This window comes from Aulonocara sp. 'chitande type north' Nkhata Bay, linkage group LG1 (assembly GCF_057382095.1).
Source record: "Aulonocara sp. 'chitande type north' Nkhata Bay isolate Kocher_YH1m ecotype deep benthic linkage group LG1, A_spYH_male_GT1.1, whole genome shotgun sequence".
Lineage (NCBI taxonomy): Eukaryota > Metazoa > Chordata > Actinopteri > Cichliformes > Cichlidae > Aulonocara > Aulonocara sp. 'chitande type north' Nkhata Bay.
The window spans coordinates 12,552,110-12,567,046 of NC_141344.1; the positions used below are offsets into that span (position 1 = coordinate 12,552,110).

General features: G+C 39.9%; 1 protein-coding gene across 1 annotated transcript in view; it reads right to left on the reverse strand.

Moving 5' to 3' along the window:
- Positions 1-9,487, reverse strand: part of LOC147338752 (RNA polymerase II elongation factor ELL-like) — a 39,555-nt gene extending 30,068 nt beyond the window's left edge. Inside the window, exons 1-2 of the mRNA XM_086273212.1 lie at positions 9,315-9,487; positions 8,721-8,768 (exon numbers count right to left, since the gene is read on the reverse strand). Coding sequence (XP_086129338.1) covers positions 8,721-8,768; positions 9,315-9,452 — 186 coding nt within the window. The 5' untranslated portion in view covers positions 9,453-9,487. The remainder of the gene's footprint in view (positions 1-8,720; positions 8,769-9,314) is intronic.
- Positions 9,488-14,937: the final 5,450 nt, after the last annotated feature.

Genomic DNA, 14,937 nt, shown 5'->3' on the forward strand with positions numbered 1-14,937 from the left:
AATCCCTCGAGGTTTCTCCCCCCTATAATGCCAAGAACGATACATCTCTGGCAGGTGCCCGAGGGCCAGACTGCCAACTTCAACAAATTGTGGGTCACTGTTCCTGACAAAATGTCACTCCTTCCACCCTCCAAACTAAGCAGGATCCTCCCCTGAAGGGTATGTTACCCAACGTACCATGATGCACGTGTGCAGGGGCGGGGAGAGACAAGTGGCCCTTTACACCTCATTAACTTGTGTGTGAAGTTTTCACATAAGGGAATTAGACAGGAATCGGGATAAGTGAACCAAAATGTGCTCTGGATCTCCGAGCTGCTTGATTGGACAGAGGACGCTTTTCCAGAGCTAATGAATCTCAGAGGAACGCCCGCATTTTTTATTAAAATAAATCAAAACAAAAAAACCTCACCAACACATAAATAATCTGGTCAGCACATAAGAATATTCACAAGAAAGAGCACTGATTTTTTTCCCCCTCAGAAGACAGCATTTTCTAAACATGCTGAAGGAGGTGTGCAGTCATTTTTCTTGAGAGGCCTGGTATTTTGTTGTTGTGGGTGTTTAGATTTCATATGCATTTTGTATATCTTGTATTTTATGTTGTATTTGTTGCATTTAAAAAAATATGCTTTAAGTTGGCATGGGTGCTAGCTTGGACAGACGATGTACTACAAAGCAAGCTCAAGACAGCCAGACTTCATTCATCTCAGCTCCCTTAACTAAACTTAAAAGCTCAGTCAGATAACTGGTATCACAACGGTGGTAATCGACTTTCTCTGTTAACTCAGACTTTCTGCTTCAGGATCTGGACATGCTCACATTAAAAGGTGCGCCTGGCACATTATTTGATTCCCCACCCAAGACAACAGCTACACATCGACCTTTGGATTTAAACATTAATATAGTCAGTCAGGTTACTTAGGGTGATCATCCTAATAAATTAGATATTCAAACCACTTTAATATGTCGTCAGATCAAAGGGAAATTTTATTGCTTAAATAGGTATCACTGGTGATAAATAGCCATAAACGTAACTGATCAATTTTCTAACCTAACCTCTGTTAGCTGCTGTTCTTGGAGTTGGAAATTAAAGTAGGGCTGAACGATATATCGCATTTGCGATAATATTGCGACATGATCAAGTGCAATTTTCTAACCGCAAAGGCTGCGATTATACTCTGGACATGTCCAAATTCATGGGCTGCATCCTCCTGAGGCCGCATTTGTAGACCGATTACGTCACAGCGACGCGCCGAAGGCTGTCCAAATTACTACCATATCCCAGCCAAACTCCAGTTTCCAGCAATGGCGGCTGCTACTAAGTTTTAAAATTACTCATACTAATCTTTCAGGGTCACAAAATAAACTTTTAACATATTTTCAGGCGAGAAAGTAGTTATGTAAACATCAAATATCTGCTCGGTTTATCAAGATATCCCATATTTGCAAAAGTGCTTCGACGTTTTCAGAGGCGTCTGCTACCCACCAGCTCGACAGCTAGCCGGGAGCTCGAGGGTTACTGATGCGGCCGAGAACGGCACAACTCCCGGCACATCATTTTCAGATCACCGCGGAGTTTCGCTGCTCGGGTTAAACGTAATATATAAGTCACTTAGACAACCTAAAAATGTTATTGTTGGGCTTTTTTCAGTGTTTTGTTTGTTCGTGAGTAAATCGGTTTGGCTGAGATTAAAGTTATTAGATTAGATAAAATAAAACTTTATTAATCCCCCGGGTGGGTTCCTCCTTGGTTTTCACACAGCTGACTAAACGTCAAACAGAAAACTTATTAAACAGAAGTATGAGACAGTCGAGAATTTACACCAGTGTCTGGTTATATTTTAGATAGCAAGAAGCAGACGGCCAAGTTTATTAAACTCCACCGAGACAGCGGTGACGCTAATCAGAACTAGACCGTCCAATTTCACGCCTTTAAATTTTAAAGGCGTGTGTGTGTGTGTTTATACAATTGCTATTATGTTTGCACTTTATGTGTAATGTTACTGACTGCAGAGATCAGTAAGATGTGTGTATTTTTTATTTATTAGTTTTATTTATTTAATATTATTTTTTAATTTAATGACTGTCTAGTAGTTCACAGATGTCGAAAAACTGAGTGTGGTAAAGCCACTGATTTTTTTTATGTATATTTCTGCAATCTGCACATTGTACTGACTTTCATTTTAATGTTTACACCAGGGTTCCTTGTCAGCACTTTATGCTCAGATGTTTGTAAGCTAAAAATAAACTATTGTGTATGTTCAAATATACTGTTGTGATTGAAGAAGTTAAATAAAAATGTCAGTCATCAATTCATGCATCACCTCATGTCATCATAACAGAGGTCTGTCTTCCAGGAAAGAACAGTTTAAAATTAATGTAATATAGTATTGGCCATACTATATGATGTATTGCTTGTCTTTGTTTAATAATACAGAAGACAAAGACCTTAAAAAATAATCGCATATCGCATCGCAATCGCAATATTGGGGCAAAAAATCGCAATTAGATTATTTTCCATAATCGTTCAGCCCTAGATTAAAGCCAAGCATGAAAACACTACAAATGTTCTGTATCACCAACTGAAAGTATGTAAATTCCACTGACAATGCAGTATGTGCTGCAGAAACTTTATAGCTGGGCTTCCTTCAGTGGCTTTAGCAAGTCGTAAGTCATACAGGCCAAGAGACAGGCTGGTGACCCCCTGCCAACCTCTGGTTGCTAGGGAAAATGTCTATTCCTGGACTGGTTGGTGAGCTGTTGCTTGGTGTCGCTAGGTGAAACTGCTAACATGTACTTTCAGTTGCTTTAGTCGCCAGCAGGTTGCCTCAGTGTGTTTTGCTGAATAAGTTGGAAGTTCTAAGCTCCCAGATGGAATTTGGATCTGGAATTGTATCTGGAACAACCCAAGATGGTGCCAATGAACGTAAACTGTAGTAAAACTGCAAAAATTTTTTACTTTTACTTTACTGGAACTATTATGGATTTGTGACGTGCTAAATAAGTTATCCACAGACTTTGTAGCCAATTTCACCTACCAACTCCTCCAAAACCTCCAGCAGCCGCTCACCGAATGGTTGAGGAATACTCACGTTTCAATAGAAACCTGTAGTTGCTAGAGGTCATTACCGATTAGTCTACAGACATGTGTGACTGAGGCTTGCAGCTTAAAAGCTTCATGCTATGAACATTTTTCCTTCCCCAGAGAACACAGAACTTTAAACACACTGTAAATAAAAGAATTATGAAAAGTTCCGATTAGGGCTGGACGATATTATACCGCTCACGGTAATACCGGTAGAATGTTGGGCAACGATAAGAAAATAAAATATCGCAATAGAATATGGGTAAAATGCACATGCGCAGTGCCTTTGTTTTCATGCGCACATGACCGAAAAGCATGGCAGCAACGGAGAATGAGAAGAGGCAAAGCGGATTGTTGAGTGAAACAGATGAACCAGAATTGGTTTGTAAAAATGGTGCAACTTCAGTGGTGTGGAACTGGTTTAGCTTTTGTCTGTCAGATACACAACAAAGCACTATTTTTGCTAGAGCATGCTAGCGGGCCGTCGTTATTACTGTATTTGACGGACTAAGGTGCTCGTAAATCTGGGAGTAATCTGGAACCAAAACTCTGTCCACTTCAGGTGCCAAAGTCAAACGAACACTGCAGCATCACTAATAGTTAAAAACTGTCTAAATTCTTTCATCTTTAATAAATTGATCAGCATTGCTGCTTTACCAGGTGTAACGATTAAGTTTAACATCCAGGCATCCATGAAAACAGAATTTATTACATTTAACGGAGTTAGAAGTTAGCAGGAAGTTAGCGGAAGTTAGCTCGCTAGTTTCGCTAGTTACCTAAACATGATATAGCATGTTCTGACTGAGAGATTTCTGAAATAATTCAAACGTACAGCTATGCTATCACTTCCAACATCAATGAAGACTGAAAACTAAATAGCAGTGACATTTGTAGGGTTACTGAAGTTGGACTAGGTGGTATATAATGATGTGCTAGCGACACAGCTATGTTAGCATAACATAAACAGTAAAGCTGGAGGATGAATGCTAACTTTTTTTTCCACTCGATAAAAGTTAACGTGAAGGTTCCTGATGGTTAGGGACAAATGCAATAGCATGGCAGGATGCTGTAAACGGACCAAACTTCAGTCAGGAGAACAACTGAGAGAATCCATCCACAATATGAGGTTAGTCATTAATATACTGCAACAACATGGGAATAGAGCAGCTGTGATAGAATACAGCATTAATGAATCAATGGTACAGAAGTGGAGGAAGCAAGAAGAATGAGTTGAATAAAGTTTGATTTATCCGACTGCTTTGTTTCGGTTAATGTGCCTTGTAATCCTGTGCACCTTATGGTCCGAAAAATACGTATTTGACTTTTTTTATTTGGCACACTGCAGTTTAATGTTGCAAGGCACCTCTTTTTAACTTTAGTGGATATTATACATGTTTATGCTCAGGATATGTCAGCCCATTTCAACTGGAAATGTCTTTTGGTTAAAGTTTCAGCAAGGAATTTGCATTTGCACTGTTAAATCTTTATATAGCTTTAATGCACATAAAAAACAGCTGCTTGTTTAAGTGAAAATAAATAGATGGGTTTTTGCGTTAGTAAAGTTGTGGAGTTGTATTTTGTCTCGCATCAATTATATAGTCAGTTATATCGTTATCGCAAATTTTCAAATATATATCGAGATAAATATTTTTGGCCATATCGCCCTGCTCTAGTTTCGATGTTAGATTTTAGACCAAAACTCTGCTCCAGACCACGTTGTGTGTTCAGCACAAGTTAACACAGAGATTGACCCACGTAGAAAGAAAGACACCTTCATAAATCTAAGCTCGCTAACACATTAATTTTGTTTTGTAGTACAACCCCTCTAATCTCCCTTGTAAAATACCCCTCAACCACGTTTCCTGTTTAAATAAAGGCATATCAATAAATATGATGCTTGTTTCTACTGTAGGGAAAAAATATATAATCAGTGCCACATACAATACAGTATTGTATAATGTATAAATTTATATGTATAATTTATAAAATGCCTGACAGATTTTCCCAGCTTAGTTGCAGTGGTTTGCAACTTCATCATATCTCAAGATGACTTTTTTGGGCAGAACACATACTTTTCAGTGCCTTTGTGGCAACTGTTTAGATAATCCACATACAGTACACAGTAATGATGTGACAGAAGTACCATCAATGTTTTTTATATTTTGGTCATGGTTAAATAACTAAATGGTTAAGATGAAAGCTGTTTGCTGTGTTACTCCCCACTCCATTAGATCCACAGCAGGGAAGTTTTTATCACGCTGGGCACAAACAAACCCTCGGGGCAGGCCACAACACATCTGGACCGACTGTAACACATTAGTCTGAAAAACCTGATTCATTTTGGGTGATCCAGGCAGGGTGACAACACACCGCCTGCATTCCCCCGCTCATTGTTATTCAAATCAGAGGAGACGGCACACAATCAGAGGGGACTCTCGGGAACTCAGCATAGGCAGGCTAAACACACGCACAGACACACACTTGTGGAAAAATAAGTGCCAAAATCCTCTCCTTTCATTCACTCCGGCAAAAGAAACAAACAAACACACGGCACACATGCAGATGGACCTTAAGGGATCGACGCTGGTCCTGCCAGGCTAACGACTGCAGCACACCGGGCACAGGGGGGCAGGACAGGAAAGAGGAGGTCAGATATGAATAAATCATGTCTGTAGACCACACAAGGGATAAACAATCACACCAACCCAAATCAAAAACATCCTGCCAACACCCAGGCCAAAGCAAGCAGAAAAAATTATATCACACATACTAACGCGTGCATACATGTGCCATTCACTGCATCACTAAAACACGCTTTAACACAGAAGGTGTGATCTCTCTGCTCAATTACTGGCACACACAGAAAAAGTAGGACTCCCAACTTGTAATGGGACGGGAAAATTAGCAGGTCAGAGTTCATGTCATTAACCTAGCTATTACTTCAGCAAAAGTGTGCCACTGACACACACGCGTATATCCCCACATTTATCAACGTCTGAGCCAGGCAGACAGGGAGAGCTAATGCATACTGAAGTCATGATGCCTCACGCTGTAATCAAGAGCGTTACAGCTCCTGTAATTACCTCTAAACATTCGTTTCGCTTATAAATCTGTGCCGTATATTTGGGAGGAGTGCCAGATTCTCTCCGATCCCTGAGCCATCACAATGACAGAGGCGCAGATGAACTGTCAGGGAAAAAAATAATGTCTCACTCAGATCTCCCGATATGACAGAGTATTCAACACATTCCTTACATTAAAAGGAGCTCAGTTTAACTTTCAGAAAATCACTGTTAATGACAGTCATGGCTGTTAAGTCAACTATAGTCAGCATTTTGTTGCACATCATGTCTGAGTTTATGTCAACAGCAATGAGACACACATAAGTCTCTCCTAAACTGCTTTGTTGTAACTAATGCAGCGACCAGAGACCAGTGCATACCCAAGCATTAGTATAATCAGAGCAAAGCTGATTTGAACAAAACAAAGCTACCAGTGCTGGATGCAGGATAATTAGCAAAGTAATGGATATTTGTGATTTGGATTTTTTTTATGAGTAACACATGTGAATTTGCTTGTCTAAGCACTTTGTAAAGTATGTTCTTAAGCTGCTATAAATGTATATTAAAAATAATAACAGTACAATAACAACAATAGTAATATTAATGACAATAGCGAAGACTACAAGTAGTATTACTAATAGTAATCACCAGTGTGTAAAAGTCTTGAGCCACCCCTCAATTCTGTATATTTTGCTTCTAAGGAGCCAGACTTTCTCACAATTTTTTGCTCTTGAGCAATAGTTCTCCAGCTTTTCTTTGTGAAACTGTCTGATTTTTCACTCATTTTAAGTCCAGTCCTTGTATCTTTTCAGAAGAATATTTTTCATTGTATTATTTTTGGTTTGGTAATCCACTTAACACTGCCCTGTGAATCACGTAACTTATGCACTTAAGGGATGAAAAGTGTCTGCACACAACAGACAACTTAACAAAGAACCAATCCTAAACTTTATCTTTAGGCAGCGTTAATAGCCATTGTTAAGAGTTAGTAGAAACCTTGGCATCTCTCGTCATGATGTGCAGTGTGTCCTTGAAAAATCTGAGGTAACTGCACAAGTAGCAAGAAAAGACTACGTTGTAGAATAAAGGTGGTCATACCAAATACTGACTCTCAAACTCTGTATTTTGCGTTTATATTTCCATGTATGTTTCCACATGTTTAAATAGATGAAAGCACCTATTTCCAATTTTCCTCACAAAATAAACAGAAATTAGGGGTGGCTTAAGCCTTTTGCACAGTACTCTATCACTACCAACACGCCACCTTGTTGAGCAAAACTTCCATATAAAGTCAGTTGCCATTTCCCTCGTGCATGGAGCACAGGACAAACCCAAATTAATGAAACTCACTTTTCACGCACAACAGCTTCTCTATTAAAAAAAATAAAAATAAATAAAACAGGGAATCCAACTATCATCTTTGGTTGTATTCTAACTGCAGGCATTTCTCAGCACGCCATCAGCTTCGGATTTGCAGCATTCGTTTTCTAAATTACTGCCATACGTACTCGTATCATTGCCTTGTCTAATGGGAGTTGCAGTCCGTACAGAGCACAACACAAACAAAAACAGGAACCGACTGACCGCTTCTTTACCTCCAACTCTTGCAAAGAGGTACCGACATGTGAATCAATCCTCTGTGACAGCTCGAGTCAGGTCAGACGCAGGTTAGAAAAATCCTGGACTAGTTACAAAAACGACAGGCACCACACCTTACTGTCAGAAAAGTAAAAGATTGTTTTCACTACTCTTAAACTTAAAAAAAAAAACCCAAAAAACCCCCCACACACATACACAAATTAGAAGCAGCAAACGTTCCACCACTATTCACATTTACAGGTTTTACAGGTTATCCATACCCTGCCCCCCCACTCCCTCATAAAGCTCAGGACCACTCAGCTCATCTTGTCATGACAGGAAAGGGGGGGGGGGGGGGGGGGGGGGGTTCAACTCTTTCCAACCAGCCTGTGCAATTAGCATTGCCTGAAAAGAAACTATTCCCCAAGGACACAGCTGCTCCCGACTTGAGTCAAAACACGCATACTTCAGGCTGCTTACTGCAGATTATGGCTGAATTTCACGAGCCAAAGAAAGCTGCTAATGTCCTGATGTCCTGATGTCCAGCGACACACATGCAACATTAACTTGCATTTTTACAAAGTAGAAACAAGGTGCACAAGGCTAATTTGTATCTATTAATGCTCCTCATTTGACTCATAATAACTCCTTTCCCCACTGTTGACTCTGGCTCTGTCAGTGTACTGCGCACTTCTCCCTCCCCTCCTTCTTCCCCCAGCACTGACCCAACAAAGCCTCTCCACAGCCTGACCCAGTAACCTGCATGCCTCCTATCTGCTGGAGGAGACCAGCTATAAGCTCCCATCTGAGCGCTCCGAGGGTGGCAGCATGGTGGAGAGTGTGAGTCAGAAATGTTGCTATTTTATTCATTTAAAGAACAACAATGCAGGCTTTTTCAATTTAGTTAACAAATAAATGGGGTTGAAATCCCAGAAGCATAAAAATACAGTTATGTGCACATGTGAAAACAAACAAATAAATATGATCACACTTACCCCTTGGCTCCCTTTGAAACATATTGATGGCTCACTTGATAAAGACCCCTAATGAGAAAAAAGAAAATGAGGCTATTGTAGTTGCATATAGGCGTCTTTGGAGAATTATGCAATCTGAATTAGTGCAGTAAATATAATTTATCTTACATTTAAACAGATTAAAGCACAAGTTACACAATCAATAAAGCCTGTGTGCTGTTAATGATCTCCACTGGAGCCAATTATGACACAAACTAGGCTACTTGTCAATTAGATAACTATGCAGAGTGCTGCCTCTCTGCTTTACTTTGAAGCAGCACCAGGAAGGTTTCCCAGCAAACAGCTGAGGGGCTCGTCTTTCCTGACAATCACTGGGTTTAGTTCTGGTATGTTACCCAGCCACGAAGCCAACTGATTCAGTCAGAAGTAACTGTACTGGCCGGAGCCACAACCTCAACACACACTAAATTAAAAGCGTGAGCTAAATAAACGCAGAAAAACAATTTAACAATAATTAGGTAGTGGAAATTTTTAGAAAGAAGATAAAAGAGAAACTTTGACGCATGAATTCACATCCAAACACACAAAAAGAAAACAAACAAACCACAAAGGTACCTTGAGGTTCTGGTACGCCTCCAGCGCTCTGATAGCCGTGTCCGTGAGCTTGACATGGTACAGCGTCCTGTTGGGGCTGTTTTTGTTGTTTTTTCCACAGGAGAGCCCGTACTGGTGCTCCTGCCTGAGAGAAGCCATCGCTGGCTTTTCTCGCTGCTGTGCAATTAAAGCTGCTTTCCTCTCTCGGCTCAGCGCTCTCCCCGCCGCGTCACGCCGAGGGCGGGGCCTCGCTCGGTGACAATAGCGCCGTGAACTGATGGCTCCGAGCGGTGGCGATACACAGGCTGAATGTGCAAAACTAAACGCTTAATAATTAAATAAAAGCTAAGGGGAAAACCATAATTACCCATTTTACATATGAAGGAAAAAAATGCATGCGTGTAAGCAGTGTTGTCAGACTTTTTTGTTGTTTTATTCTGGTTCGTAAAACTATCAATGCCATTTTTAAAGCGTTCTGACATAAGATGTATTTAAGACAGATCGATTAAATAAAATAGTAACAAAAATAACAAGACAAAGTAACTCAATTATCTGAAATGTAACAAAAGAAGTGAAATAAAAATAAATAACAGAGCTGGAGAGCTTCTTTTGGCTGCTTTCTTTAGGAGCAGGAGATCATCTGCCTCCTTCTCACCCTATCCCCAGCATCCTCATCTCTCACTTCAACCCTCTGGATGGCCTCAAAATTCATTGTCCAATATATCCACCAACACTCCTCTGCAAATGCTGTCTAACTTAGTCTCCAACGCATTCAGCCTGAGCTGTACCTCTAATGCACTCATTTCTAATCTTGTCCATCCTGGTCATCCAGTGAAAACTCTCTAACATCTTCAATTGAGTCACCTCCAGCTCGGCCTCCTGTCTTTTTGTCAGTGTCTCCAATCCACACATAGCAGGTCTCACTACCATCTTTCAATTCTTCCCTTTCAGTTTTTCTGCTATCCTTCCGTCACAAATAACTCCTGACACTTGTTTCCACCCACTCCACCCTTCCTCTTCTTGCTTGCTTCCTGCTCTCTTCTTCACCCCTTGTGCACTGTCTTGCTTAGAAATGTGGACCTCAGGTTCACTACCTCAGCTCCTTGCATCTTCACTGTTACACCTGTCGTCCTCTCATTCTCATGCATTCTGGTATCTGCTGACTTCCATTCCTCTTCTCTCCAGAGCTTACCTCCACATGTCCTCGATCCCTCCCTCCCACTGTGGATCATAGCGTTGTCTATGAATGTCATAATCCATGGATATTCCTACCTAACTTCATCCATACTGCTCATCACCACAGCTGAATAAAATTCTCAATATAATACAAAAATCTAACAAATAAATCCATGGATTGTGGAATGACAGGTGGTCACTACATATCTGTCTTTATAGCAGCAGAACTGAAAAGTTTTTGTTAGAAGCACTAATGCTTTAGAATGAACTGTGGGTCAAATCTGAGTCCACAACATAAATGTGAGTATGGTTCTGTGGGACACATTAGCTATGCAAGATGGAAGTTTGGCATCAGTCATACAAAAGGAAAAATGGATTTTGTGACTTCGTTTAAACACAAATGGAAACTGCCTTGTTTTTCTGGTCTTTGCACACTTGCGTTCCCTTTTTCTATCACAGTAACTGCTAAAACTGTTATTTCAGCTGCTACTCTGTCTGGTAATCATCACTGGGTTTCAGTGAGGATGCATCTTCAATATATCTCCTTTTGAGCCACACGTTTCCCGTGAGACTCGCAGTGTTGACTTTGCTAAACTTCAGCCAGTAAAAATGTGGGACATTGTCTCAATATGTGGGACGGGGGGGAGGGTAGGGATAAAAAATACTGTGCAGTCCAATATAAAGCGGGAGACCTGGTCACCCTGTCTAAGACATTATGAGAGAGGAACGTGGCAGTTATCCTGAATGAGCTCTAAGAGGAATCTCACAAAAGTAAAGACGGTGGTTAAACGTTTACACTTTTAAAAATCGTATTTATGGAAAAAGTGACCCAACCTTTCCAGTGTTTTTGTCAACTACAGTCTTTATAAATGTATGTTTCATGTTTCAGTAACCACTGAAATCAAAGTTAAATTAGTTCATGCCTCAGAAAACCTCCAAAAAAGTGCTGCAGTCCTTTCAAGATGGTGGCAGAACTGGACATCTTGCTTATAGAGCTTTGATCTTTAAACTATGAGGAGCCGAGCAAATCAGTAAGGGAAGCTGAATTAAATATGATTTATCTAAATGGAAAGGAAAAAAACAAGAGTTTAATGACTCTATAATGCTTATTTTTATTTTAGTGAAATTCAGCTTGAATACTTTTTCTGTTGTTAGTGAGAGATTAAAAATTGAGTGGTAGTTTTTTTAAGTTAACGAATTTGGTGCAGATTGCTTATTATTCTGGTTTTAAGTGAGACAACTTTACTATTATCTCAACAGCAGCAGCAGGAAGACATTTTTAGTGTAAATACTTTATCTAGAAACAAATAGACCTGCTCCAATAAAAGAAAGTTGAGAATTTTTCACACCTTTTCCAGCCCTACAGAAAAAAGGCAGACATCCCATTTATTTGAATGGAGCCACTGTCATCACAGCAGGGATGCCAATTGAAGGAGCAACACAGGAGCCACAGAGGGTCATCAGTGCAATGCAGCGTCGACCAGTAAGGGCCTGCTTTGGCTGAATCCCCACATGGAAACACATTCCTGGAGCATCACTGTGTGACATGAACACATCCTTGTGATGAAACACAAGTCATCCAACTGGAACAGCATTAAAGGTCATTTGTCCCTATTCTGCAGGAGTGTTTCCACTTTCAAACAACAGAAAGTCTGCATCAGGGAGTCATAGGGAGTGGGGTTGGAGTAGTTTGGGGGAGAGTGGTGGTAGAAACACACCCACTTTTCTACTAAACAACTGCAATCCACTTACTTTCACTTGGTCTTTCGCTTTTTCACCAAATATGCAGTCAAAGTGAAAGCTGAGGCAGCGAATTTACTTGTTTGGGAGATTGGAAAAAGATTATGGTTTACATAAAAAACAAAAACACATTAAGCATGAAGATGAGATTTCCTAATATGTGCGTGGATCTCTTCACATCTAAAGGTGACACCAACACACATCTTACATGCCCTTATTTACATGGCCATTAGAGGTTGGTTTGTCATTCTAACAGGTTTCACAATGGACCTCCGGTGTCATTCTTTAAAGAACACACCACCATCAGCAACTAACGAACTCAGAGACCAAAACAGGGCCGAAAGAGGAGGGACGTTTTTAAAGTTTTAATGACATATTGCACTGTCACAACTAATGAAAACATGAATAGTGCAGGATTAAAAAAACAAAACAAAAAACAGCTAGGGAATATAATAAGGACTTAAACCTTTGATAATATAAGTGCAGAAAAACATGTAAATGTTACATACACAGTTAAGTTTGGAAGTTTTCTTGAGCTTGCAGCATAAGCCAAAATAAATTATGTAGCATCTCACATGTGTCTAAGTTTAGCAACAAAGTCGGCGTAAAGCTGGAATCTTTTCCCATCTCACCTTCATCTGCAACAGAAAGTCTGAGTCTTTGTGTGGAGCTGTGCAGAAATCTTCCATGCATTCGAAGTTTCTGCAAAACCTGGAGGCTAAAATCTAATTCTTACTATGCTAATAAGAATGCTAAGAAATGCTGATCTACTTGTCATGTCATGCCTGGCCTGGTGAATGCCAGTAGATAAAAACAGAACCTTTGTGTAAGCATGACACATTTCTCATTAAATAGCATGGCAAACGTGCCGACCATAACACTGTAAATGTGTAGTATTATGTCTGGCACGTTAGATGATACATAAGTGCCTGATTAGCAACACTGTTGACTTATTAAACAAGAATAAGTCAAGAAAAGGCCAGTTTGTTTTATGTTAGAATATACCCTTTCATTGAGATTAATAATAATAATAATAATAATAATGATAACAATGATAAATGTAAGTGCTGTTTGAGCTGAGGACACAAAGCAGTAGGACAAATACTGCGGTGGTTGGAGTGCAACAGCTGTTCCAGGAAAGTTATTATTTAAAACATATAGTAAATTTTCAGTTGCACTGGTTATATTTACATAAAATCACCAAAATGATGGTGTCATGCTTGTTTTCTTCTTCCTTGCTTAAGAGCCACACTTGTCCTGAATGGTAGAGAAATTCCCAGTAACCCACAGGTAATAACTACTCTAAGCCCACAGTAACAAAACAGCCATGTTAAGTAGATGAATACCCATGTTTTTGTTCCATTTATGAAATTATCAAGTTTTATCTTCATCCTTATCCAGCCTGGAGAACTCGGGACAAATCATTATGTGTATGCACCTATGTCTGTCACATATCAAAACTCCCCCCTATAACCAATTATTTTTATTCATCTAGTTTTATGTCAAAGTCACAGAGAGCTGCTTGAGCTCACCAAAAGAGCCAAATATGTCTCAGGAGCCATAGGTTTTAGACCCCTAAAATAATTTATTTAATGTATTTAACGTAAATTTTGACACAGAAATAAAATACATGCAGACACAGTTACTGTTTATGTACATATCATTATTTATATACATATTATAGATACGTTATTACAAGGTGAATGTCTGTCAGGAAGAAAGAAAGAGAAATGGATCCAGTGACAATCATTGTTGGTCAGTTTGCAGGATAAGCATCGTTCCCTGACTTGAATGATGCTTATCCCGGGGAGTTAATTAGCTAATATGCTTAAGTTATCTTCATTTTTGACGGTTTGTCAACTGTCTGTTGTGTTAGTGATTGAAGCACAATGCAAAGTAAACAGGAACGGCTCTCTGTTAAGGATTTTTGCATAGTGATTTAGATGTCTCACAGCCCAGCAAGCATGACCCAGCTGAATGACAGCAAATCAAAGCAACCTAAGTGTTTGCAAAAAGGTGAGAAAGAGCACGAGTAAGGGTGGAGCTTGGAAGGAAGAAGAGTTTGATAAGTAAGCCTATTTAGGTAAATTGCTAAGCTCTGCTGTGTCAATGAAAGTACGTAAGAGGAGGGTTTACTGCAGGTCAATGCTGGAGAGGTTTGGAAAGCTTTATTCTGATCCCCATCCATTAAATCTTGAACTTGAACAAAAGGATTGTGTATGTGTAAATCCAGCCCCTGTATGACAAATACAGGAGTCCTTCCCGTTCATTCACCGACACAGGTATGAGTAGGTTTCAAGTCACTCCTCTGACAGATGAGCAGTTGAAGATTAACCCATCCAACCTCCTCCCTCTTCTGTACCTGGCTTGTCTGTCTCATCCACTCATTGTCTGCGGTTTGCCATCTGCTGCAACTGCTAATGCAGGCCTTGACCCCCTGGGAGTGACTCGACACCTGAGGTCGGTGACTCCCAGGACACCTGCAGCTGAGTGTGTTTGCTTTATTCACAGCAGTCTGCGTTTAAAAAGCTAACAGCTAATGTCACCAGCACAACTTGAAAATAATATTTTTGTTCTTAACGTAACTCAAGACACAACATATAATGACTACACTATGGATCCAGCATGGCTGAAGTACATAAAAAAGAAGCACAACTAAAGCAAATAATAATAAAGATATAAGTTTCTTTTTCTACTGGATTAGTGTGGTGAAAAGGAAAGAGCTACT